At 33.8% G+C, this 23,057-nt stretch overlaps 1 protein-coding gene across 3 annotated transcripts in view; it reads left to right on the plus strand.

Moving 5' to 3' along the window:
- Itgav (integrin subunit alpha V) overlaps nucleotides 1-23,057 on the plus strand; it is an 88,837-nt gene that overhangs the window by 39,606 nt on the left and 26,174 nt on the right. For all 3 annotated transcript variants that reach the window (XM_021725779.3, XM_005324396.5, XM_040294564.1), the window contains 12 exons: nucleotides 625-670; nucleotides 3,236-3,361; nucleotides 4,567-4,611; nucleotides 5,529-5,572; nucleotides 5,660-5,716; nucleotides 8,100-8,152; nucleotides 8,564-8,766; nucleotides 12,534-12,725; nucleotides 16,031-16,076; nucleotides 17,746-17,853; nucleotides 20,168-20,226; nucleotides 21,982-22,136. In XM_021725779.3, the coding sequence (XP_021581454.1) occupies nucleotides 625-670; nucleotides 3,236-3,361; nucleotides 4,567-4,611; nucleotides 5,529-5,572; nucleotides 5,660-5,716; nucleotides 8,100-8,152; nucleotides 8,564-8,766; nucleotides 12,534-12,725; nucleotides 16,031-16,076; nucleotides 17,746-17,853; nucleotides 20,168-20,226; nucleotides 21,982-22,136 (1,134 nt within the window). The remainder of the gene's footprint in view (nucleotides 1-624; nucleotides 671-3,235; nucleotides 3,362-4,566; nucleotides 4,612-5,528; nucleotides 5,573-5,659; nucleotides 5,717-8,099; nucleotides 8,153-8,563; nucleotides 8,767-12,533; nucleotides 12,726-16,030; nucleotides 16,077-17,745; nucleotides 17,854-20,167; nucleotides 20,227-21,981; nucleotides 22,137-23,057) is intronic.

Here is a 23,057-nt window from a genome sequence, read left to right on the forward strand (position 1 = left end):
CGTTTTTATATAGTTGGGGCATGAAGTTGTTGAGAGCCTGAAAGGAATATGTGTGCATTTGGAGTGAATAAAATACTGTGCTCAAATTTAGAATACTTCCAATTAAAGCTTTACAGTTTGCTATAGATATAAGAAGTGCTAGTCAAGTATAATTTGTAGAAATTTACCTTCTAACTTCACACCTGATGTGAGACACTAAAAATAATATTCTTTTAGCAGAAAATTCTTCATTGATATTAAAAAAAAACTTCCTTATGAAGTCACAAATCTCATATATAGTAATAAGAAGTGATTTTTTTTATTATAACCCAATAATTCTTTGAGCTAGTACATTATTCAAAACATAGAAAATAGCCGAGTTCTACAGAAAAAATGTTTTCATATTTTCATGCATTAAATATCATTAAATGATATTTAATGATGTTTTCATATTTAATTTTTAAAATAAAAGTTACAAAAATCACTAAAACCAAATTAGATGAATATGAACATTTTAATATTATTGGCTTTTATATGTAATAGGTATAAATACACATAAGTATTTTTTATGCTTATTACATTGATTTCTGTTTCTAATGCTCTTTGTTTTAAATATATATACTTTTGTTGTTTGATTCAATCTAGGCTGACAGAGTACTTCTTGGTGGTCCTGGTAGTTTTTATTGGCAAGGTAGGTTAATATGTTTTGAATTATGCTATACTGCCTGTGTGTTTCTGATTCACCTAGTTTATCATGCAACTATGAAAAGTTTCAAACTGTTTTAAAAAAGAAATGTAAAATGTAATATGTTTATAAATATTCAGTTATGTAACTTTTTAAAAAAGAAAATAGCAAGAAATATTATAAATATGTATATATTCTTAGTAGAAAATAATATTTTTAAAGTAAAATATAAAGTAAAGTATATAAGATTTAAAATAACTTATTTTGATTTTATGTGGTGTGTATTTCTTTATGTCTGTATTCTGGAAGCCATGACACAACCACTAGTAGGAGTAGGACCAATCTGGTTAGGCAAATTGTGGCATTCTGACAGCTCAGAGTTTTAATTGTATTTTGAAATTGCTCATTAGAATAATTAAATGTTTATTTTCTCATTAATCACTGACATCAAGATTAATCTCTTAAGTGTTGGGGACTTTTTAAAACAGAAGATCTTATTATTATCTTTTTAAAAGTATAATTAAATTGGCATTGACAAAGAGAAAACTATATTTTTCAATCATTTGGGGAGGCCTAATTAAATTTCCATTTGAACAAATGAATAACAGATCATTACTGCTGACAGTTTGAAAATAGTTAACTGAATCTGTTTATTTGCTTTGTTTATGTTTTATTTATCATTAGAGATCACAATTATTTATTTAGTCAATATATTGACATGATAATTTCTGCCCCAAATGCTATTTACAAGATCATAACTCTTGTTTATTATTCTTCTGATATATAAACACTGTCAGTGTTTGGAAGAATTGGAAAACCTATGCATAAATGGATTTGAAAGTACTTTTTAATTTCTGAATTTTACTTTTATGTTCTGCATTATGCTTTCCTTACTTGGTTCTTTGTAGGAACCTCATTCGCTTGCATTAAAGTAACAGAGAAGCCAAAGAGAGATTTGCTGAAGGAAAATGGGATGGAAGGGAAATAAGAAGGAATGATAATAGGAATAAATGAAAAGTTGAAAGGGAAATCAAAGGAGGAGATGAAGAAAAGTATATGTGAGACATACTACCCTGAACAGCAAAATTTGAATTTCCATGAATTATCTGTCTATTGGGAAGAGATCTAGGAATATTATAATTGAGTTTTACTGTTTAAAAACAAAACTCGGTATTCTAAAATACATATGAAAAAGTAATAGGATGTTAATACTTTCCTGTTAGTTATAAAACTATGGACTTGTGGCCTGGGGTTTTGTAGCTCTGTGGTAGAGCACTTGCTCAGCATGCAGGAGGCCATGCCTTTTGTCCCACCAGTAAGAAAAAACAACCAAACAAACATGGATTTCCTCTTCTTCTGTACTAGGTGTGTCATTCAGTAGAGGGGAAGGAAGCAGCTGATGGTCATGCCTGAGAACTAAAACTGTGAGGGAAGCTAGATTTTGTGATTCTCAGGACTGCAGTTCTTTTTAGGTGTTACAGTTGTGAATGTTTTTAAATGACTTCTTCTTTTAATACCTTGAATTATTACATCCTATATTTTTGTGTTTCCGTTTAATTATATATTAGGACAAATAGATACTATATTTATTAGAGTTTTATTATAAGTGGTCTAGAATATGGGACTAAAAACTGAGTGAATTGGCAGAGAATCTTTTATTTTAATAAGATTAAAATCAACAGATTTCACCCTGGATAAATAGGTACTTTAGAATGAATTGTTTAATAGATCTTGGAATTGCCTCTGTATAAAAAAATGGTAATGTTTTGTTCTAAACAGATTATCATTTTCTTCTGTTCTTTGATTCAAGAAACATTTATTGAATTTTTTTCTATGTTTTCAATATTGTTTAGGCACAGAGGATAAACTAGTAGCTCGTAGAAAGTGCTGCCCCATATGACAGAACAAATTAGATCCACATCAAAAACTTCAGCTCTTATGTGTTTCTTTCTAAAACGGCAGAAATCAAAATTTTTAGGCAGGTGGTATTTAATAAATCAGCCAACCTTTCTTGGGGTGGAGGTTGTCTGATTTTTGTATAGTCATCTGGATTCCATGTCTATCTAATAATTTAAGGTTATGAGGCAAAGTGAGCTCACCCATCCAGATTGCTTCATAAGGGCATTCAGATAACTAGTTAAATCAATAAAGTGATTATTCTGATTATAAAGGTAACAGTATTTAATCTTTGCAGTAGTTGTTTGTTTTTACAGATTTGGTTGGGAAATAGTTCTTGATTTCATTATTTTGAATTTTTGGTAAATTAAGACCAAATCTGTGTTCTTAATTTTTTATGAATGGAGAATAATTTTACGTATTGGCTTGAACAGTAAAAGTTTTAAGTTAAAGAATCTCTGACTTCAAATATAGCATTATAAAGGAGGATTAAGACTAATTATTAGATGTACATATATCTACTACTGTTTTATTTAATGTATGTAGTATTCATTGCCTATATCATAGAGTTCCTATTAGAAGATCATTTATTACATACATATATATGTTTATGTGCATGTATGTATGTGTATATATATATTTTTTTTCTTTTTTCTTTTTTTTTTTTTTGGACAGGTCAGCTTATCTCGGATCAAGTGGCAGAAATTGTATCTAAGTATGACCCCAACGTTTATAGCATCAAGTATAATAATCAGTTAGCCACTCGGACTGCACAAGCAATTTTTGATGACAGTTATTTGGGTAGGTAAAAGGGCTATATTTGTTCTATTATTAAAATAAATAAAAATCTTTTATGTGAAATAGATTAAGATTTTTTAAAGCATAATTAATGTACAATTTCAAATTGTTATTGAATACTTAGGTTGTGTTACATCTCAGTGATGGACATTGGAAAATGTGATTGTTTATGTGGTGATAACAGTGGCTAACTTTTCAGATGTGCTTACTATGGTCCGGGCATTCCTAATGTTTTGTGTGTATTCGCTCATTTAGTCCTCATAAGTCTATGAAAGTTTACTGTCATTCTCATTTTGTAGGTGAGAACACTGAGGAACAGAGAGACAAAAGCACTTGCCCCAAGTCACACATAATTTGCTGTTTTGAGATTCAGACCCAGGTGGTCTGACTACTACACTTTTAGCTACTATTAAACTACAGTTTGGGTCTTGGGGATTTTTTTTTTTTTAAAGAGAGAGGAGAGAGAGAGATAGAGAGAATTTTTAATATTTTTTTAGTTCTCGGCGGACACACCATCTTTGTTGGTATGTGGTGCTGAGGATCGAACCCGGGCCACATGCATGCGAGGGGAGCGAGCTACCGCTTGAGCCACATCCCCAGCCCCTGGGTCTTGGGGATTTATTAACGTTTGTTCTCTCTCTTTAAATTTCTCTCTTATTTATGAAAATAAATCATACTCAACAGAACTAGTACTTACTGATTGAGAGAATCTGTTATTTGTTTCCTCTTTTTGATGAACTGCAAATTTACCCTGATTTTAATAGACTCTTGTAAAGTGGATAAAACAGTCCTATTTTTCTAATACAGATAGTGTACTTGAGTATTTAACTGAATTATTTATTTATTTATTTTGGCGGGGGGGGGGGGCGGGTACCAGGGATTGAACTCAGTGGTACTTGATCACTGAGCCACATCCTTAGCCCTTTTTGGTATTTTATTTAAATACAGGGTCTCACTGAGTTGCTTAGCACCTTGCTTTTGCTGAGGCAGGCTTTGAACTCTCCATTACCCTGCCTCAGCCTCCTGAGCTGCTGGGAATACAGGTGTGTGCCACTGAGCCCAGCTGAATTATTTAAAATTTATTTGTCAAAAGATAAAACCCTACCTAGTTAAAGGAGTTACTTGATCATATTTTGAAGGCAATTTTACTTAACAAGTACGCTGTTAACTGCTGCTCTCATGGTGTCTCACCTTTGGTTCCCATTTAGGTTACTCAGTGGCTGTCGGAGATTTCAACGGTGATGGCATAGATGGTATGAAGCATGTGAACTATGTTTAATCCTTTAAAGAATTTAAATCAAGCGTTTGAAACATGTGACATTGAGATTCTTCAGCAATTTGAAACTATTTTTATGGAATTTAAATGGAAGACACTAGTAAGAGTTAGTACACTGAGGAAAGTCCCACTCTGGGTCTCTGTTACTCTCTCTCTGTTGGTTGTTCAAGGCCTGCTATGGGCCTTGGTGTCTTTCCCACCCACAGTCAGTGATTTCTTCAGCTCCTTCCTCTTTGCTTTCAGCAAATTTGACCTCTTGGAGCATTCCTTCTTTATTTAGGCTCTGGACAAGATCTGTAAGATGTTATCTCCTTCCTCTGTGTTTCTTCAAAGCCCAATGCCGCAGTCTTAGATAGACTTTGCCCAACTTTGGTCATACTTCTGTACCACAGCCACCTCTACCCCATTTCAGTTTGATTTATATTATTTTTCATTACTTTAAGCATAACTTTTCTTAGTTCATGGGTTACATTATCTTAATTCTTGCTTAGGAATATTACAATGATTTGAGGGTTCCTGTGCATATATTTGAGGACTTGAGATGATTTCTGCATTTTTCAGATTTTGATTTTAATAGTTAAAATGCTATTTCTTTATTATAGAATATCAATTTTTAAAAATGTTTATTTAGTTGTAGATGAACACACAGTATCTTTATTTATTTTTATGTGGTGCTGAGGATTGAACCCAGTGCCTCACACATACAAAACAAGTACTTTATCACTGAGCTATAGCCTCAGCCCCTGAAATATCAATTTCTTTAAAAATCTCTCATTTTCTACTAAAGTTATAAAACAAAACTTTAAGCTCTCTGATAGCTGCTTCTTCAGTTTCCAATGTTGGTCTTAAAATTGAAGACATGTTCGTTTATTTATTTTTTGTTGTACTTTTCAGACTTTGTTTCGGGAGTTCCAAGAGCAGCAAGAACTCTGGGCATGGTAGGAGAGATGAAAATTGTTTTTAAAAATCTGTGTGTTACCTTTTATTTTACTATACTTCATGTGCTTATGTTTTTTTCTACACAGGTTTATATTTATGATGGGAAAAACATGTCCTCCTTGCACAATTTTACTGGTGAGCAGGTATGCTTTTAAAAACATCATCCTTACAAAAGTACATATTTATTAGAGAAATTGTGGAAGATGAAATATAAGAGATATCTATCATCCAGTCAAACAGATAATCCATCAAACTGTCATTATAGTATATTTCTCGTGTGTGTGTGTGTGTGTGTAAACAAAAAGTGGTTTATTTAGATTTTTATGTCTTGCTTTTTTCACTCAACATTCCCTAATATCTTAAAACTTTGCTTTGTGATATCAAAATGGAGTAATGATTCTATAATATTTAATTTTTAGATATAAGATAGGCTTTATATATTTAACCTTTGCTTTAGCCAAGTAATTTAAGCAAAACTTTTGTAATTGATTATTATGGCTTTTTTGTTTGTTTGTTTGCTTTTTTTTTTTTTTTTTTAAGGAAATAAAAAATAAAATTACACACACATAAAACTACAAAAACTTCCTTTGTGGAAGTTCAGAAAAACTTTTCTCTACTGATGATATTCAGTTCCCTGTAAGGAATGATCTATATCTTAATTTTATTAGAGGCAAAACAGCATGGCACAGTTTTACGTATTATAGATATTATAAGCAAACCTGGTTTGTACTACATGAAATAAAATATTCTTCAATTAAAGTGTAGTTCTTTTAAGTACTAGGCATTCTTTACAAGTAGAGGCATTTTATAATATTGTATATCTCAGAATTAAATAATAAGTTGGCAATGATAAAAAACAAACAGTAAGTAGAGAAAAAAAAAAATACCTCATTGTGGTTTGCAGCTCTAGGATTCCAGCCTACATGCTCAGCTGAGGGCTAGGTTTTGGGAGAGGATTAATAGGCTGAGGAACTAGAACCCTAGTCTCCAGAAACCTCTTCCATCTGTGTGGCTACCAAGGTGGCTGTGCAACACGAGTGGCCTGTAGTTGATTGGTGTTTAGGGTTATTTCAGGGGTGATTGTCTCCTTCTGTTGTTGTGACTTCTTTGGCTCAAACAGTGTGTCCTGTCTGATGTACACTTGTGTCTCTGGATGCTGACATATCTTCATGAAGCTTCCTTCATTCCTTCCAGCTATTATGTGGGGGAAGGGCTAGAAAACATGGGCTTTGGATGAGTACAGACCTGGGTTGTCCATGATTTGTTTGCTATTACATTGCACAAAACATTCTTTCATAACTGTTTAGTTTTTTTTTTTTTTTTTTAATTTATAGGTGGGCATGTGGCATAGTTGTGAGAATCCAATGAAAATATTTCAACCACAGTGCTCAGGATCAAACTCCCCTGAGTAAATGCCGTCCTTTATACTTTCAGGACAAACACAAAAGCCTGCAACTATTATTCTGTTATTTTCCAGTTACACATCAACAGGGTACCTCAAACTCTGTGTACTTAACCACACAAGCTCTGATCTTGTCATCAAATACAGAATACACCTTTCACTTTTCTTGATTACCCTATATCAACTGAAAATAGATAATCTGAGAATTTCCCTTATAAGATGCTCTGATCAAGCCACTGATGGCAGACTCCAAGAGGTAGGGCAGGTCTCCATGTCTCTACAGAGAGCTTCAGGAAAATTCCAGACTTCCAAATTAAAATTTTGAAGCATTCCTAACTTTCCTTTTTCAGTGTATGGATTCTTTCTTCACCTTAGTCATCTTTACCCTGTCCTTTGTCCTCATTTTGTTTTGCATGTGGGCCTGTCTTTAGAACTTACTTTTCACATTTATTTCTAGCCAGGCTGTTCTGACTGCAATGGGCACTAGTCCCCTGTGGTGGGAAAGACATTTCTTTTACCTATGCCTATACGCCCATAGTAAGCCCACACCCATTTAACCATGTATACTTGAAAAGCAAAACCATCTGACAAGTAATCAAGTGAAATATGAGACAAAAATGAGCTCCTTTGTATATTTTCCAGACAGTAATTTTTCTATAGTAGTGGTTTCATATTGGAAAGCCAGTTATTATCTATCATTAATAGCTATTGTCAATTATCCTTACTGTATAGGCATCCGTGTGTGTGTGTATTTAATTTAAATGTCTGTCTGTGACCATCTGTCTTTCTGTGAGTGTGTCTGACTGTTGTGTTTTGGGGGAATGTAGAGGAAGTGAGATAATAGAACTGGGAAGGAAAATTGACTATACTTGGGCACATGTTGAAGATACTGGAATCATGTGTGTGGAATGTTTTTCCCATAAATCTAGCAAAATAAACAAGACTCATTAACTGATTGTCTTTGTTGTGTAATAAACAAAAGAGACTCAGATTGAAGCCCTTAGTGCAGAGAAAAGAGTAAGAGTTTCAATGTGGGACGTATAATATGTGTAAATATTAATAATAAATATTGTCTAAGCCAGTTAAATGAAGTATAAACATTTCATTTTTGTCCTTGTCTTCAGATGGCTGCATATTTCGGATTTTCTGTCGCTGCCACTGACATTAATGGGGATGAGTAAGTTTAAAAAAATGTTTCTAGAAACTGTTTCCTCTCGTGTTTATGAATGCTCTACTAAAACTAAACATTTTTTCTTTTGTTTCTTGATCCCCTTCCTGCTAATTTTCTTTCTATTTGTGGAATTAATTCGAAGCAACCTTAATCATGAATATTAGGCAACCTCTATGCTGGCCACAATTTTTTTCAATTGTGTTTATAATGCAAAAAAAAATAATAATAAGCTCAGGAACTACTTGTAGATTTTTAAAAGAGCTGAAGCAAGGTTTGACTTTGAAATAACTGCTGTGATAATTTTGTACTTCAGCACAGAGAGGTGCAAAGAGGGAAGCAGTGTTTTAATGAGAAAGAAAATGCTTACTAAGAGATGGAATCCAGTCTTGCTCTGGTGAGAAGATTTTGTGCTTTCAGTTATGCAGATGTGTTTATTGGAGCACCACTTTTCATGGATCGAGGCTCTGATGGCAAACTCCAAGAGGTGGGGCAGGTCTCCGTGTCTCTGCAGAAAGCTTCCGGAGAATTCCAGACTACAAAACTGAATGGGTTTGAGGTCTTTGCACGGTTTGGCAGTGCCATAGCTCCTTTGGGAGATCTGGACCAGGACGGCTTCAATGGTAAGATTGAAATCCAGCAACTGTGGGTTCCTGATTCTCTGTGTCCATCTGGGAAAAGTCCTAGCACCCATCTGGAGAAGTTTTCATGAGTGAACCTTCCTAGAAAGATAGGATATTTAAAGTCAGGTTGTCTTTTTTTTTCGTTAAAGATCAGAGCGAAGTTTTCAAAAAATCAGCTCTCCTGAGGTATTATTCATGAAGCTTCAAGTTAGAGTGTCAGATGGTTAATTTCTGGAAGAAAGCTTTATTCCTGTGGAGCCTAGTGCCAGCTGCTGATTTTTCTCTCTGCCTCCTGCTAAACGGCAGTGCCCTCTACTGTCCATTTAATTACAAGTGAAAAAGGAAAACCAAAAATAATGCTCCCAGCACAGCGTCAAGGCAGTGCTGATTCTAACTCTAATCTCATAGGTATGAGTTGCCACTGATATTTTTAAAGTCATAACTTTATTGTGTCTAAGACTTTCTGAGCCAGGCTCTTTGTCTCTTCATGGGGACATGTAAAAGGTCCATTGTTTTTATAATAGTATCATTTCAATAGCTATATGTATCTTTAAAAAGCAAAGTTGGCTTTTACCATAGAACTCTTTTCAGAAACATGAAATATATGCCACAAGTTACCAAGATTAAAAAAATACTATTAAGAATCTTTCTAGGGATCACAGGATAGAGAGATGAATTGTTGGTGTGTTTGTATAACCAACAGTGTTCAGGGATATGCTTCCCCAAAATGTAAAGGAAATTGATTAAGAAAAACACTCCAGAAGTACAGATGACTTACTCTCTAGTGGAAAGAAAAGTGTTGTTTGACTCTGGGCTCCAGTCCTGCCTCATGGGTAGTTGTATGTTATATACCACTCAAGTGTCATCTTGATTAACCCTAGAAATATTCAATATTAGTGAACAATAGGTCAGAGGCACACTTTGCTTCCTAAAATAATCTGGAAGATTTTAGACACCAAGATAACTTCACATAAACCAAATAAAGCTGAGTTAAACGACTCATAATAAAACATGAAAAGAATACAGTAAAACACGCCAAACCGTTACTTACTGATAACAACTACTACCTAGAAAGTATAGACCCATATTTGAGGTTCTGCTTTGCATAAAATTGATGAGTTGTTTGCTACATCACTGGGCCTCTGTCTCCCAAGCTTTCTGGGAAAGCCTGGACTTGTTTTCTGTCAAGGGTATTCTAACCAATTTATGGAAGTTTCCTTGATATTGTGATCCAGTCATTATTTCATCCTTCTTATTAGATTTTAATAATAGGATATGATCTGCCAACACAACAAATATAAACAACAGCTAAAAATATTGAAGTTTTAGAAAGATTTTATAAAGAGATTTTACTTCCAGAGAGAGATACCATAGAGGGTGTTGATAGTCTTCCAAGGTTTTACCTTAGGTCTTATTGTCCCAAGTAGTAGTTCTTGAAAGATAAGGAATTTAGTGGAAAATTGTCGGAGCTGGATTTGTGTAAATATATCATTAATTATAATATAACCTGGATCTATTTTTGTTCATGGCTGATAACATTAAGTGTCATTGCTTCTGTATTTCTGTATCCCACTCTTTCTACCTATCCCCATCAGGAAAACACTGGGTACTATCAAGAGGTTATGAAAGGCAAAACAATAAAGTTATATTCCACGATTTTACATAGCTCCAGGGTAATTTTGTGCAGTTTTTGTCAACATCTTTTCAGAAAAGCAGGGGGAGAAAAAAAAAAACAACCAGAAGAGAGCAACTAAAATGATCAAAGGAGAAAATTGATTGCATGAAAACATAGTGCTTTTCAAAAATGACAGCCAAGGGAAAAGATAATAAGCATGTATAAAATATTGAAGGGATTAGAAAATTAAAGATAATTTGTAATAATAATATCTTAACTTTAGAGCCATCTTTTGTTGGGAAATTATATTTTAATAAATACTTTTTAATGCCCATATTAATTTAGCAATTATATTTACCTTTTAAAACTTCAAAAAGAATAACAGAGGGGTTCTTAAATAATTTAAATACTGAATTTTAAAGAATGGTACATTCTTAGTTCCCATTAAGAACAAATGTTATGGTAGGTGCTGAAAATGAGCCCATTTTTTCACATATACATTTTCCCTCTTTAAAATGCATGAACCCACCCATGTCTTTATGTAGTGAAAAAAATAAACACTGGAATGTGATTATCACAGTGGGCATAATGGTCTTATACAATGGGTGAAAGATCAAAGTATCTTTGGTGTCTGAGGGGTTGTCATTGAGGAGGAATAAAACAGTTTGGATACATTAAGGAACTGGAGGCTATTTGGTGTGGCAGGTACAGAAGGACTATTAGATGCAAGACAGATGTTTGTCCTTGATCTCATGAAGCTTGTTTTATGGAGATTCATAGAGTAAGTAAACAAAAAAATGAGGAAATGCAGGTAGTGTGACTGGGCTTTGTTTTTTTTTTTTTTTTAAGACAAAGTACTGTGATAGGGAGTTCCAAGAGTTCCAAGATAGTACAATACAGTAGGGGTCCTGAGGGACAAGTACTCAGCCTCTTAGAGCTTCTAGGAAAGGCCTCACTGACAGGATAGCATTTCATCTATGATCTATGGCAAGCAGAAGCAGCAAGGCTTGAAAAGCTGTGGAGCAAAAGCTGTTTGGACGAGAAAACAGCAAAGGTATGCCCAGAGATTAACTTGGTGTGTTTAGGAAACAGAAAAAAGGCCAAGATTGCTGGGAAGAGTGGGTGAGACAGAAAGGAGGAGGGTAGAGAGGATAGGAGAGGGAGATTTTCAAAGTGAGCAGAAGACATACCAGGCACGACTGAGGTCTTATTCTAAATGCTTTGAGAAATAATTGAAGGCTATCAAGAAGGGGGATCTGAGACAGTAAGGTTAACACTGGCTGGCTTTGAAGAGAATGAGCCATGGGGAAGGACTAGAAGTTTGAGGCCACCTGAGTGGCTACTCTAGGGGTGCAGGCAGAGCCTGGCAAGGGCTTCTCTAAGGTGGTAGCAGCAGAGACAGAGAAGTAGATGGTTTATAATATATCTTCGAATTTATGAAGATTATAGTGACCATTTGATATTTTGGAGTTTTTTTTTTTAAGAATTTTCAATTCTATTTGTTTATGTCATTTCATTATAAATTGAGCAAGATCAGGATGAAGTTATAACCTTCAAATTTCTGAGCTGGATTTACTTCTGCTTAGGAAAAACAAAAGCTATGCATATCTAAATAAGCTAGAAATTTGAGAACTAATGAACTTTAGATGAATCTTTGACAAATACCCATCTCCTTCTCTACCTCCTAATTTTAAAAATAAAGCATTTTAAGTCTAGAAAGGTTAAGTGGTTTGCCCAGGGTCAGATCCAAAAATATCCGGCTCTGAATTAATGTCATTTCTACATAGTTTTGCTTGAATCTCCTTGAATTAGAATCGTTACCGTTGAATAGAAAGTACTCTGTTGAATTTTGAATCAATATTTAATATGATCAAAAGGTTCTTAAAATTTTTTTTTCAGTTTTTTAAATTGTGCATTATAATTATACTTAATAGTGGGATTTATTATGGCACATTTGTATATGCACGTAACATAATTGGATCAGTCTCATTCCCCAGTAGCTTTCTATAAATATTAAGATCACTATGTAAATAATTGTAAACACTAAGACTTCCTTCTCTCTGTCTTGCCCATCTTCCCTGTCCCCTTTCTCCTGAATCACTGTTACCCTTCTCTTTTCTTCTCTCATCCTCGCTCTCCTTTCCTCCCACAGATATTGCAATTGCTGCTCCCTATGGGGGTGAAGATAAAAAAGGAATTGTTTATATTTTCAATGGAAGATCAACGGGCTTGAACACAGTGCCATCTCAGATCCTCGAAGGGCAGTGGGCTGCACAGAGCATGCCACCAAGCTTTGGCTATTCCATGAAGGGAGCCACAGACATAGACAAGAATGGATATCCAGGTGCTTTTCTGTAAATGCGTGTGGCTCCTGCACTTTTTCAGTCCAAATAGCCAAGGGTACTCATTGCCATTCTCTTGATTTATATTACAAATTATTTCAGTTGAATATTTCAAGCATTGATCAGGCCTCCCCTGTACAGAAGACACTGTTCTCAGTACAGGGGACAGGAAGAAAGGCAGCTGTTTCCTGGTGGCATACAATATGAAACACTTAACTCTGAGTCTGTTTCATTGTCTTGAGATCTATAATAAAATGTCAGAAAAAATGTTGTAGAAGCCATAAACAAAAACCAAGTGCTCATTCCAAGTTTCTAAATGTTAGCCATTGTTTTTGTGCTTAGTGATGTAGCATTTTCGTGGACTTGTCTAATTAATGTGATTTTTTTAAAAGGTAAATAATTTATTTAATAAGGCCTGTGAGGGGACACAAGCTAAGTTAGGTTACTATGAGGCCATTTTTCTATATGTGAGAAGAGATTGAGGAAGTCATTTGCCCAAACTTGCTCACTGGGTTAGTCCATTAGAACAAGCAAAACCTTTTTCATGCTCTTATATACTTGGAGTATTACATTGAATCCAGGATCAAAGTAGGTCTTCTTTTTATTCTAAAAAAATAAGAGAATGTAGATCACCTTTGTTGTTGAAATAGTTAATAGAAGCTCAATATACAGGTATGTTGAAAGGTTTCTAGAAATAAGACATAAAGTTTACTCTTATCTATAAATTGGCATTATTTCCAGTTATATGTTATAATAAAATATTTATTATGGAACTTTTAGAATGGAACCACCATTTGACCCTGCTATTGCCCTTCTCGGACTATTCCCTGAAGACCTTAAAAGAGCATGCTATAGGGATGGTGCCATATCGATGTTCATAGCAGCACAATTCACAATAGCTAGACTGTGGAACCAACCCAGATGCCCTTCAATAGATGAATGGATAAAAAAAATGTGGCATCTATACACAATGGAGTACTATGCAGCAATAAAAAATGACAAAATCATAGAATTTGCAGGGAAATGGATGGCACTAGAGCAGATTATGCTTAGTGAAGCTAGTCAATCCCTAAAAAACAAATACCAAATGTCTTCTTTGATATAATGAGAGCAACTATGAACAGAGCAAGGAGGAAGAGCAGGAAGAAAAGACTAATATTTAACAGAGTCATGAGATGGGAGGGAAAGGAAGAGAAAAGGGAAATTGCATGGAAATGAAGGGAGACCCTCATTGCTATACAAAATTACATATAAGAGGTTGTGAGGGGAATGGGAAAATAAACAAGGAGAGTAATGAATTACAGTAGATGGGGTAGAGAGAGAAGAAGGGAGGGGAGGGGAGGGGGGATAGTAGGGGATAGGAAAGGTAGCAGAATACAACAATTACTAATTGGGCATTATGTAAAATTGTGGATGTATAACCGATGTGATTCTGCAATCTGCATTTGGGGTAAAATTGGGAGTTCATAACCCACTTCAATCTAATGTATTATGATATGTCAAGAGCTTTGTAATGTTGTGAACAACCAATAAAAAAAAATAAAAAATTTAAAAAAAGAGAGAAAAAAAAAGAACTTTTAGAAACTACAGCAAAGCATATTTTTCCTATGCATTCATATTATTACTTTTTCTTGGTATGAGGGATTGAACCCAGGGGTACTTAATCACTGAGCCACATCCCCAGCCCTTTTTGCATTTTTATTTAGAGACAGGATCTCACTGACCTGCTTAGGGCCTGATTTTGCTGAGGCTGGCTTTAAACCCCTTGATTCTCCTGGGATTAATGCTGCTGGGATTAGAGGCATGCACCACCACGCCTGGCTTGCATTCATACATATTTCTTAACAAAGCAGAATCATGTTTTGTAAACTGTTTATTATATATTTTGTCTTCTTAAAGTATCAGAAACAATTCCCCTATTTTTCTTCTAAAACATAAATTTTATGTGTCTCTCTAATAAATAGCTATATCATATCTAACTTTACCTTATTTGAGGGCATTTATATCTTTACATGTAATTCTGTTGCATACCACTGAATATTTCCTTAGGGCAAAATTCTAGAATTGGTATGTCAAAGATGTACACTTTATGAACAGCCTTAAAAAATAATCCCATTTCCTCTACAAAATGGCTTTTGTCAACTTTTTCAAAAACACTCACTAACAGTAAAAAAATAATCATTTTTCCATACTGCACCTCTTTTAAAATAATTTGGAGTACCTAGTAGATGTATTATATTGTTGTTGTTGTTATTATTATTATTATTATTATTATTTTGGGATTGGGATTGGACTCAGGGCCACTCGACCACTGAGCACATCCCCAGCTCTATTTTGTATTTTTTCAGAGTTAGGGTCTCACTGGGTTGCTTAATGCTTCACCATTGCTGAGGCTGGCTTTGAATTCATCATCCTCCTGTTTCAGCCTCCTGAGCCACAGATAATATTATTTTGTTTCAATTAACAGTTTTTAACTATTAATGAAGATAAACATTGTTGTTTATTTGTATACTTACTTTTGGAATTTCCTTTTTATGTTTTTTTTTTCTCTCCTTTTCTATTGAGACGCAATTTCTCTTTCTTTCATTCCTTCATTTTTAAACTTGTGCAGTGCTTTAAATATTGACAATTTTTAAGTCCTTAGCTCTTTTATACATTTCCCAATTTGTCATGTTTGTGTCTTTGGCATAAAGATGTTTTGAATTTTCATATAATTCAATCTGTTTGTCTTTATTTGCTCTTGTATGCTTCTCTGCTTAGAAAAGGTTTCCTTAGATTGAACTTGGATATATTGTAAAATGCATCTGTGGTTTCAGTTTTTTTTTTAAATCATTGACCAGTTATGCTTTTATGTATAAAAACTAATTTATTTTATTCTTGCTGATTTGAGTGCTGCCTGCTATCATATTCAACATATATATATGTGCTTTCTTGGTTTTGTTTCTAAAACAAGAGAACTGGTGAAAAATTTTATAATAAAAGTATAAATACACAGGCATCTGTAAAGCTTTTGCTTTTGGGGAGTGTATATGTTTGCTGGCTATACACTTCCTTTTTGGTGCTCTTTTTATGAAATAGCCAACAAAAAGTTTTTATCTACCTGAATGAAAGTCTGGTTTATGATGAGCATTTGTAATGATGAACACTTATTATAGTTTTCCAGTGTTTTATCCTCATATATCTTATCTTAGAACCTTTTAGTTTTGAGAAAACATTTAAATCTTATGTACATTAAGCATTTCTAGAATGACACATAAGCTTTAAAAACAATTATCATTACTAACATATTCTTTTGTTTTTGCTTAAGACTTAATTGTAGGAGCTTTTGGTGTAGATCGAGCTGTGTTATACAGGTATGTTTCATGTTCTGTACTATGGGAATATTTTGAATTTTAAAAAATTCTTTTAGTTAAGTCCCAGTGTTTGAATTTCAGTTTTAATTTTCTTAGAGTAAGGATAAAACTTGTTTGTTCTTTCTATTCAGGATTTGCTATGGGTAAAGAGTATTTATACAAGGAAGTCTCAAAGAAAAGAACAGTATAGACTTTTTTATTTAGAAAAATGTTCAGAGTTTTTGCTCATTGTCCTTAAATTTTGTTCAGAGACAGTCCCCTATGCTTTTCATTTCTCTTTAAAAACTGTATGGATAGGGGCTGGTATGTAGTTAGTGGTAGAGCACTTAACCTAGCAGGTACCAGATCCTGGGTTCCATTGTGAGCCCCTTCCCCACATCAAATGTATAGGCTGTATTTTCCTGTAAGTGGTAGGAAACCAGACTGGTGTTTGTGGCCCAGTATGCTGTGAACACCGTGATTATGTAATGGATCCCCACATGAATATTTTTGTTAGAAAAATGTGTAAAAATTCATATTTCTCTATTTCCCAGCTTCATGTATATTACCAGTTTTCTCTATTTCATCAATTCTCATAGAATATCAACTGGTATCTCAAGTAGCTTAATATTTCTACAGATGGAGATTAAGCATGGTAGGAAACCTAACATCGATGCTAGGTGGTAGAGTTTGTGATGGCTCAACCTAATTACAGCTTTGGGGGAATGTGTGTACTTACAGATTTCAGGGATTTGTCATTTTGAGTTAATCTCATTGACTTGAGTCTACTGTATTTTTGTACAAGATGTAAACTTGGATATTTGAAATTTGGAAAACTATATTTACAGGTTGCAGATACCTTATCTGAAATTCTTGGGATCAGAAATGTTTCAGATTTTAGAATTTTTCTGATTTTGAAATAGTTACATAGACTTTACCAGTTAAACATCCCTTATAATAAGAAATATGAAATGGTTCAAAATCCACAACTTTTTGAGCATTATGTTGGTACTCAAAAAGTTTCAGATTTTGGATTTTTTTCAATTAGGAGTGCTTAACCTCTATTTTATTGTTTTAGCTTTAAAATTGCTGCTAATGAAGTAATACATGCATGTGGTGCATATTCAAACAATGCAAAAAGGTCATAGAATAAAAATATATTTTCTCATGTCAATTACTAGTTTATTAGGTATGCCCTACAAAAAATACTCATGTATTAAAAGAAATCATGTACATACATGTATGTGTGTCTGTAGGCATTCTTTCTTTATTGTGGGATTTTTTTTCCTTTTACTACAGTTACGTCTTGGATGTACCTTAGAGATTATCTTATGTCAATACAGATGGATTTATGACACTCATATTACATTGCATTAAGTAGGGACCTTGTAACTTACTTAAGCATTCTGCTTTAATGGACTGAGTTCAGATTTGTTGGCCAATTGTCCTGCTTTTCTTGGAACTGAGCAATTTCCCAAGATGCAGGACTTTCAGTGCTGAAATTGGAAAAGTTTGGGGCAAACTGAGGCAGTTGGTCATCTCACACTTAAAGTTTGTTTCAATGTTTTTTGCTCTTAGAAAGAATGCTTTAGATGTTACTGTATCATGGTGAATGTGAACTTAAAATGCTGGGATCAATCCAAGTTTCTGCTTCTAAGTTTGAACTTTTTTCTTCCTTTTTTAAAAACAGGGCCAGACCTGTTATCACCGTAAATGCTGGCCTTGAAGTATATCCTAGCATTTTAAATCAAGACAATAAAACCTGCCCATTGCCTGGGACAGCTCTCAAAGTTTCCTGGTAAGGATATATGTTTAATAATAATTATGATTAATGGTTTGATTATTGTAAGAACAATTAAAAATTAAGATGGCAGGGCTAAAATATTACTAAAGCAGTTTCTGTGGATACACTCCATGTTTAAGCCATGTTTATAGAAATAGTGTTCCAAGGAAAATTTCTAGAATGCTCCAGAAATACTCAATAAATTACTATAAAATTAGTTTTTAAAGAATTATATATGGTCAATGAATATATTTAAAAAGAAGAAAAAGCTGACAAGATCTCAGAACTCATTTTATAAAAATTTCATTCTAAACAGGCCCTTTTAAATGAAATCTTTTTTTTAATTAAAAAAAAAATTTTTTTCTTTTAGTTGTTGATGGACCTTTATTTTATTTATTTATTCATATGTGGTGCTAAGAATTGAACCCAGTTCCTCCCATAGTCTAGGCAAGGACTCTATCACTGAGCCATAAACCTAACCCTTTAAATGAAATCTTTAAAAGATAATGTTCTTTTTCAGATTTCAAATCTGTATGGCTGTATGGTAAAATTACTTTGCCCTTATATTTTGATCTTTTACTTGTTTCTTTTCTGGTTTCCAAAGAAAAATATAATATTTTTTCATAAGTATAGTGTCTGACTTCTCTGCCCCATTATTTTCCAAGTTTATCATGTGTTTGATACTCAGGATTTTTGCTATATTTTCTTTCTACCTATATTATAATTTTCTTAAGTTTCCTTTAAACCGACTCATATTTTATCTCAAAGTATTTTAAAAATACAATGGAGAGGGCTGGGTTGTGGTTTAGTGGTAGAGCGCTTGCCTAGCATACACGTGAAGCACTGAGTTCAATCCTAGCACCACATTAAAAGAAAAAAAAAATGAAATAAAGGTATTGGGTCCATCTACAAGTAAAAAAAAAAAAAAAAAAAAAAAAAAAGCCCACAATGGAAAAGACAATATCTTTCTCATATGTGAAAATAAATACAAAACTAACTATTGTAAGTTTTTGGCCCTGTGTACTTTAACATCACTTAGAGGAACACTGTTCACATTCTTTACTTGCACAGAAAAATTGCAAAGAATTATAGATGAAGAGGAAAATGATTGGTAGCCAGGAAAATTTTATTTAAAAAGAGCTAATGATAGTTATTTTCCTGATTTTGTTTTGAATTATTATGTCATTAAAATCTTGAAAACTTTAGTTTATTCATGGGATTACATTAATCATTCTATAATAATTGCTCTTAATTTTTATTGATTGTTAATCAAATTATTTTCAAGATTTTGGCTTTTAGTTTTACTGCCTTTCTTTCCTTCACTCATTTTTTATGTTTCTGTGAAGATGCTAATAATATGCTTGTAATTATGCTAATAATTAGAAGGCTTCAACTGCACTAATTGAAGTACTAGCTTTCATCTAAATTTGACCATGGTACCCAGCTAGAACTAAACCTTGCACCATAATCCTATAAACCCATTACTTACATCAACTTTTTTTTATTGTATTCACTTTTTTAAGATGCTGGATACAGCCAACTACACTGATTTCATGACCTGTTAAGATATTGTAAAGCACATCCTCTAGAGAAGCTTGGTAATTAAAGGATGCTTCAGTGGATCTTTTTTTTTTTTGTTTAATTATAGAAGACATTATTTTAAATCTAACTGGCATTTCCCTTATTTAGATTTATCAACAGGTTCTGTAAATTTGAATGGAGGTTAGGAAATTATTTTTCTCATCGAGGTACCCTGAAAGGCAACATGTTTAAATTACTGAAGAATGAGTTAAATTAGTCTGGGTAGTTTCATGTTTTAAGAACAATATTAAGATATGAAGAAAGATGTAGGGCTTCCTGGCCTTAACTATGCACCATCAGCCCTCTGCACCTGCCATTTCTGCATTCTTGGTTTCAACCAACTGCATATAGAAAAAAAAAATTATCATCTGTACTGAACATGTACACACTTTTTGTTTTTACTTATTATTGCCTATATTATTGTGTCTTCCTTGACAATACAGTAGAATGACTATTTACATGGCATTTTCATTGTACTAGGTATTATAAGTAGATATGACTTAAAGGTAATCTAGAAATGACTTAAAGTATGAAAGAAGATATCTGTAGGTTATATGTAAATTCTGTGCTGTTTTATTAACGAGCATCCACTGATTTTGGTATCTGTGGAGGTTGAAGGGTAGTTCACAGAACCAATCTCCTACAGATACCAAGGGATGACTGTATAAGAAATGTGAGATTTGAATGATATTACATATATCTAAGCTGGATTATAGGATTTACATGTACATATTTTCTTTTCCTACAGTTTTAATGTCAGGTTCTGTTTAAAGGCAGATGGCAAAGGAGCACTTCCAAGGAAACTTAGTAAGTATCCTATGAAAAATCAAAGTATTTTAATACTCTTACATATACAGCACTTAAAAATGTTTAGGATACTTAGTTACTCAAATTGTTATTGTTTTTAAACTGAATGTTTATGCTTAAACACATTTAAGATGGCAACCTAATTACTTTGGCAACTATTAAGCCAGTAAATACATTTGAGAAATAATATATTTATTAATGGACATTGTGTGCAAACTAGCCCACAAAATAGCAAATATAATGCACTATATATAAATATAGCTTTTAGAAAGGTAAGCATTTAATGATGTAAGATGAACTCTGAGGGGAATGAGTATCCTTGTTATGAGTAGATGATAGATATCTCAGTAGACTGAGATATCTAGTTTTATATTTCTGGGAAATACCAAACAATCTTAGAAATAGAGATGATTTAGGAATAGTGAGGAGAAAATGTTTTCTTCACTAAATTTAATCTACCCAGCAGAGTGTACTTCCTTTCCTAAAACAATTGATGTGATCCTGAGAGCAGAGTAGGGATATTAATCAATATTGCCAGAATTTGCCAGTGCATCAGATAGTGACAGGTGCTAATGAGTAACAAAGCAAAGAGGAGGACTGAAGCCATTGGGCAGGTGTTCATGTGATTGAGTCCAGCAGGACCTCACTGCAGGTAACTTCTCTATAGAGACCTGCAGGAACAGAAGACTGGCTCACACAGAAGAAATGGCAATTTCAAGAAGCCCAAGGAAGGGGTGGGATTGTGGCTCAGTGGTAGAGCACTTGCCTAACATGTGAGAGGCACTGGGTCCGATCCTCAGCACCACATAAAAATAAATAAATAAAATAAAGGCCTATCAACAACTGAAAAAAAAGAAGAAGTCCAAGGAAGGAGTGTGTCTGTGTGTTTGAGAGACTGCAAGGTGAGCAGTGTGACTGAGTAGAACCAAACATGAATCACAATAACCCTGGGTTTTCACCTAAATTTGAAATGAAAGTCAATCAGTATTTAAAGAAACTTGAAAAGAGAGCTGTTGTGTTAAAAATTCATACTCTCATCTGCTTTTAAGAAACTACTTAAAGAACTGAATTTTAGAAAGTGGTAATTGTAACAACTGTGCTTCCGATTCTGCACAGTCATGTTTACGTGATTCTTAACCCATCAAACAGTCACTTACTTCATGAGGGACAGGTTTTTCTGACCATTTGATATGGTAGCTTCGTTCAAAGCAGGAATTTCAATTGGTACAAATTGTTTACCATAGTTTTAATATGACGTGGTTTCCAATTAATGAGTACTTAATCAAAATCAACAGAGTCTTGTCACTTGGATTAATGGCAGAAGTTTTGTTTTGTTTTGTTTTTTGGCCCATGCTGGAGATTGAACCCAGGCCTTAGGCACACTAAAGCAATTACTCAACCACTGAGCTATGTCCTCCTCCGAGAGTGAAAGTCTTAATTCACATATATTTCACCCTCTGGACTTCCTACAGCTTAAACTAAAAGAATTTTTCCTTTTATATTTTATTGCCATTGTTATTTGGAATTACATATGATATTGCTTTGGGGATGGTTGGCTTAATTATTTAATTATTATAGTAAATTTATTCATTGTTAATATGTTGTAGTGTCCCTCATTAAAAGATATTTTTAATGAATCTGAAGCAGATCACTTCTCAGAAATAAATATCTCTGTTGACATGAAAATTCTAGATGTCTAGGACCGAGGTAAGTCCATAAAGAATACATTGGTTATAAATCCTTTGATTTATATAGACTTCCAGGTGGAGCTTCTTTTGGATAAACTCAAGCAAAAGGGAGCAATTCGGCGAGCACTGTTTCTCCATAACAGGTCCCCGGGTCACTCCAAGAACATGACAATTTTTAGAGGGGGACAGATGCAGTGTGAAGAGCTGATAGCATATCTGCGGGTAAGAGATCATCTGTGTTCTGTTATCTTTTCTTTTTAATTGTTACTTTTTCATTTTCATCTAAATGACTTCCAAAGTGAAGAGCACAAAAAAAATATGCTTAAGGAAATCTGGCTCTTTCAAGTGTTGTCAAACCTGACAGTCGAAGTCATGGATCTTACTTCTGGCAGACTGCAGATGGCCTTTCAACAACAATATTACTGAATGAATTATGATAAGGATATTTATTAAATATTGCTGGACTCAAGACAGTAAAGGAAATCTCCAGGGTCCAAAGAGTCAGCAATCAACTAAACCCCTGAGCTCAATCTGAATTGTGAGTTGAAAGCAAAATTTTGAGCCTAAGCTGCTGGCAAGGATGGGCACTGGGGAAAGGGTGAGTAGGAATTTCAGGCACCAGCTTAGGGATTCAGACTCTCCAGGGCCTTCTGCAATCTGAGACTCCTTCATTAGGTCTAGACACTTTCATGAAGCTAAAGTGTCCTTAGGATGGAGGTGCATCTTGACTACAGCAAGAGAAGATGCAAAGAAAAGACTATACGGAGGTCAGGGTGACCTGTAAATACTTCTTTTCAATATGTGACCTTGCACAAGTTACTTATCAAAACCCAAATTTCTTTATCCTTAAAAAGGGAGTATTAATAATATCAATTTTCTTCTCTTGTTGTAAGTATTTAATAAGATACTTACATGTTGTAAAATCATAGTCTGGCATGAATCTAAAAACCAAAGGTAGTTCTTATTACTAATATTCATGGATTTCCCTTAATCATATTACAAAAGAATGTGGTTCATATTCATCTGAATATTTTAGGGGAACTGCTTCCACAGATAAAAGATGGAAATTTTAAAAAGAAGGCAAACATATCGCTAAAGCTTTAGAAGATTAAGAATCGTTAACAGGTTTATTTCACAGACCCA

Source organism: Ictidomys tridecemlineatus, chromosome 7 (assembly GCF_052094955.1).
Source record: "Ictidomys tridecemlineatus isolate mIctTri1 chromosome 7, mIctTri1.hap1, whole genome shotgun sequence".
In the NCBI taxonomy this organism is placed as follows: domain Eukaryota; kingdom Metazoa; phylum Chordata; class Mammalia; order Rodentia; family Sciuridae; genus Ictidomys; species Ictidomys tridecemlineatus.